Below are 5305 nucleotides of genomic sequence, written 5' to 3' on the forward strand. Positions count from 1 at the left end.
TTATTTTACAGGGACGACACTGATTTTTGCTTTGTATGTCTGTTTTTGAAAGCAACACACTATACTTTTATTTTTGTGCATATTTTATAATTGCATAGTCTTAATTTTCTTACTTAATTTCTAGCTCTGTAATCTTCAAATATGAAACAGAAACATATTAATACTAATTAAAAAAATAAAATCAGATGGTGCCACCATGTTAAGCAAAATATTGTTGAATGCTTTAAGTGTAATTAGCATTAGGTTAAAAAATCAAATTTCTAAGAATTCACGTTATAGTTTTCAAAAGTTTTTCAGATCGATTTCAGCATTTAATTTCTTTTGTTAAATATTTTTAAGGTAAAACTGTGCTACTAGAATAGAATTACATCCAGCATAAAGGATTATATATATAAATCAGGTGTCTTGATGTCAAGTATTCCTATTTACTTTCCTGATCAGTCGGATGTCTTATTTTACAATTTTTCCAAACAAAGTATATAACCTATGCACTTGACTGATAGGTTTTTCCATCTGTGTATGTGTGTATACTAATATAACAAAAATCTTACAATGCTATTAGTATTTTACTTTATAATTAACACCTACTTGTTTATTGTTTCACTTTTTGGTTTGCATAATTGTATAACTTGTTTTGTGTATGTTAACAATAGGAATTTCTTTAACCTGGTAATTTATTATATATTATAATTTGTGAAAATAACTTTTCTTATTCATATGAATATACTATATGTACAAAATTGAAAAAGAAACACTTGGCATTATTTCTGTGAAATTAGGTTTGATCTACAAGGATGTTAATATATTCTGTTTCACTGTTCATGCATTTTTGGCTCCAACATGAAACTTGTTTTATGAAATTGTTTTAATACTAGTTATTTTCTTCTAAGTATAAAAATATACCAGACTATCAAATAAAATTTCAAGTTATAAAATATGGAAAGAAAATATACATGTTAGAGACAAAACAAATTCTAATGTGTAAATCAACTAGTAGGTTTTGTTTATAACTTGAGTAATTACCAGTCATTGTGTCCAAACTGTGGTAGACTGAAGCCATCAGTAGAATTTTTAGAAACTACATGTTTCTTTATTATTAATGTTAATATGTTATTTGATGTTGAAATATTTCTATTGTTCCCAGGCCTTCTTCTTGGAGTCGAAACAGCCAGTGGCTTCTTGAGTCAGAAAACAATCAACTTAACCTAGTCCTATTAGGGTGTGGTGGTATAGCAGATGAATTGGCTAACACTATTAGGGTAAGAAGTTTTTTTTTTTTTTTATAGAGCTTTTGAAGATGTTTTAAGTATTAGTATTTGAGATAAGTTTTTCTTGACTTCTGAGAGGTTTAGCTCTCAAAAACTAAGTATAGTAAAATACTTGGTATAAATATACAGTTTTGTTCCATTGCAAAATATTTTATAAATACATACTTGTTTTTCAGGTATAGCTAGGTTTTTCACTATACAATCCTGATGGGACAAATATTCAAAATATATTGATAAGACGATCTAAAAATTAGATTAACGTAAACATTTATTTTATATATTATCTTATAAGTTGACTTCTGTTTATTTCTATTTCAGATTTTACTTGACTTTTCTTTTATCAAGGCTTAATACCAGATAATGTTTTAGCAAATTCCATTTTTCTTTTCTTGTCTAGTACCAGATGATGTTTTAGAAAGTTTCCTCTGTCAAAGCCTCTTATACAGATGTGTTAAGTGTGTTACAATTTTGATCCAACAAGAGTTATTATATAGATATTTTAACAGTTTTCCTCACTCCAGCCTGTTGTACAAGTGTATTGCAAGTTACATTTATCAAGACTTATTTAAATAGATAGTTAACAATTTCCATGTACTTAGACCTGTCTGCCTACATTTTTAACAATCTTCAGGCACATAAATTTATTTTATATATTGTTTGTTCCTCTATCTAAGCCTATTTCTTACATATTTTAACAATTTTCCCACATCTATATGTGTTAAAACAGTTCTGTTTTGTCATGGTCTATTTTTACAAATGATTTTGCAAATCTCTTGTATCTAAGCATTTAGTGCAGATGTTTTGAAAAGTTTTTTCTGTCCATGCTTATGGCACAGATGTTATAATAATAATAATAATTTCTTATATGTTCAAGTGACATTTTGATAATATTCTCCTATTTAGGCCTATTGTACAGATGATGTTTTTGAGATGGAAAAAGTGCGGTATACTTTAGATTTTAGAATAATTGATGGTGATGTTGGTTTGCCACACAACTCCTTTCGAACATCTGATTTTCTTCCACATGGTGAGTTGGTAATATTTCCAAAATTGTTTCTTGGTAATGTGTATGTGTAAAAACTTTTAACCTGTTGGTAACATAGATGGATTTGTTTGATTTTAGTATAGAATTATTATATTGAATAAACCGATGTTGAGTATTTTGATTAGTCATAATGTGAAGCATGCTTGAATTGGACTATGAAGTAAAAGTGATTAATTAACCTTGAAGTTTTATATCTGTTTGTACTTATTTTCATACATAAATGTAAGTTAGTTTAATAATTTATCAGTTCATTAACTTTTGTAAAATATGACAATTAATTAATTTATAGAATAGATAGTAGTATCAAATTTGTATGAACTGCTTAAGCTTTGAACTGTTTGTATGTACTAAACTTGGATTGTTTTAATGTAGTTTTAGTAATAATCAAATGTTTTATCTTTTTTATTTTTCATATTTATTCCTAGGTTGTTTTTGTGTGTATTCTAACCATCAAACTCTAGAATACATTCGTGAAAGTTTGGAAAAAACCCTACTATCAAATCTTGAACAGGAGGACAGGCTTCCTTTCCATGGATTGCCTATTGTTATCCTTTTTGCTGCTGATGCTAGTATAAATGAGAAAGATCTGACCTTTCTTCGTGAAGATGGGCAGAATAGAGCTAAAAGGTAGGCTACAATGAAGTGTTTGTTACCTACAAGATGTATATTGTGTGTATATGTTAATTACTACTCACTTCTCTTTTATAATTGGAAAAAAAAAGTGCTTAGAAAGTTAAAATGTAAATGAAACGAAGCATAGTATGAAAAAAAAAATTACAAAATAATGAGATAAGTGGATGTCTTTTAGGTGAAATGTGTCTAATTAGCATGTATGTTTGCAAGCTTGTTTCTCTGTCTAAATAAATGTGTACAGGCTTGGTCCATTGGACCAACCCTGTATTGGAGAGGGAATGTTGACTATAATATCGAACTTACTATGTGCATATATACAAAATGTGTCAAGCTTTGAGTAAAATGTACAAGTCGATTTTGCACAAAAAATCAGATATTTCACAAAAAAAAGTGTTTGTACTCAAGTTATGTCTGTAAATTGAAAGCGTCATTCTGACTCAGACTCTGAATGCAAGATGATGTTCACGTGAAGAATAAAAAATAATTATTTCCGTTGTACAGTTTGCATATTAAATTTGCCTAACCTCTAGAACCTCAGAAATGTGTATCTATCTAAATTTTTTTCAGTATTCCTGTAAATTGTATCAGGTACTTGCTCTACCATGAACTGTTGCTAAATCAGCAATGTAGGGTAAAATTAATAGTTGATAACTGTGACATCAAATATTAATACCATGTTGAATGGTACTCTGTAAAAGATTATGGAATGTGCACTTTGACCTCCACCTGTACACATTGAGTTAAAGGTTTTAGTTTATATTAGATTTTGTACTTTAAATGGTTAATAGCTAGAGGGAAAAAATTATTTTTAGCAACCAAAAGAAACATTTTTATTATCGGTTTCTGGAACTTGAATTTGATACTTTTATTTTATGGAGCATGAATCAAGTTTAGGAATCTCTTGTACTATCCATGATGAGAGACGTAATTTTGAGTTCCTATAAATTTTGTACTGTCAGGATGTGTTGTGGACATCATAAAAGCACATCTATTAAACCAGTGATTCTAAATACTTATACCTAATTAAAGAAATCAAGAAAGTGACTAATTTTAATTATGATGCTGCTTCCATTGGCAAAATAAACAACAAAAAACAATGAAACAACTGAAGACTTATAAAGAAACAGCATCATTCACTTATTTTGAAGGAATACAGTCAGCTGAACTAGTTCATTTAGGTTTAAATAGTTGCTGAAAATTGTGATTCCGTAATATAATTTGCTTATATGATACTATCATGGTGTTTAATGGTTCTAAAGTATGTTTCGTGTTGTTAATTAAAAGTAAAGTGAAATGAATTAAACCTTTGATATTTAATATATTTTAAATTACTGCAAAAGTTATGTGGGAATAAATAGCATATTTAAACTGTTAATTATGAAATTTTTAATAAATTTTGCTGTATTTCAAAGAAAGTCTGAGGTATATTTAAAGTAAGTTTCTGTAAACATGAGTACCTGTGAAGAATTGAGGTATTACATAAACTCTTTTTAATTCTGTAAAATTCAACATAAATATAGACTTGTTGTGAGGAGGGGAAATCTGCTATACACTTTAAATAAAAGTCCAGAGGTACAGTGTTTGAGTGGATTATTTATTTTAATTTTTTTCTATAACTTTCCTACAATGTTTTAGTCACTTGTGTGGTATCATCAGGTAACTGTTGTCTATTGTGTGAAATATTGCACGAGCATCAGTATTGTTTAACTTGTATTACTAATCAAGATTTACTAAATGTTTAAACAAATTTACGTTTATAAGTGCCAGTTCCTTTATTCTGGTTCTTTCTACTTGTTTTACTGAATTTTGTTCTTCTAGCCTACAATGTCCGTTTATTGATGTAAGTAATAGTGCCTCTGCTGCTGAGGAGCGGTTTGATGAATCCAAGCTTCTCAAGGCTTTACATTCCCTCATAGAAAGCATTCAGCGTCGAGCGGACTTGTTACAGATTTACCATACTCTTCCTGAACAGGTTGTCAACCCTGACATTAGGTAAGTCTGTTCTTTGTGTGAATGAATTACATTTTAAAACTGTAGTTATGTAATGTAGCTGTATAATTTTGTTAAATTCACAATATGTGGTTTATTTGTATTTTTGTATTTTTTTAAAATGCACAGAATTCTTTGTATAAGTATTTTCATTTGGACTTAATTATTTTTTACTTCTTGGATATTATTTTTCTTTAACTATTTCATCACAGGCTCTGTCTCTGGAACTGACCTTGTAACCATTTTGTGCTTGTTATAGTTTTCGTGCTATAACTTTTAAATTAGTAAGCTTATGTTAACGAAATTTGGGAGACTATCAGTGATCATTACAATGCTTTCATATGCAAAATATCTATTTTTTTTTTTTTTT

At 28.6% G+C, this 5305-nt stretch overlaps 1 protein-coding gene across 1 annotated transcript in view; it reads left to right on the forward strand.

The window, feature by feature from the left end:
• LOC106464720 (rho GTPase-activating protein 190-like) overlaps positions 1-5305 on the forward strand; it is a 92787-nt gene that overhangs the window by 36420 nt on the left and 51062 nt on the right. The window contains exons 7-10 of the mRNA XM_022392489.1: positions 1145-1259; positions 2172-2295; positions 2739-2940; positions 4765-4938. Of these exons, the coding sequence (XP_022248197.1) occupies positions 1145-1259; positions 2172-2295; positions 2739-2940; positions 4765-4938 (615 nt within the window). The remainder of the gene's footprint in view (positions 1-1144; positions 1260-2171; positions 2296-2738; positions 2941-4764; positions 4939-5305) is intronic.

This window comes from Limulus polyphemus, unplaced genomic scaffold (assembly GCF_000517525.1).
Source record: "Limulus polyphemus unplaced genomic scaffold, Limulus_polyphemus-2.1.2 Scaffold1726, whole genome shotgun sequence".
Classification (NCBI taxonomy): Eukaryota; Metazoa; Arthropoda; class Merostomata; order Xiphosura; family Limulidae; genus Limulus; species Limulus polyphemus.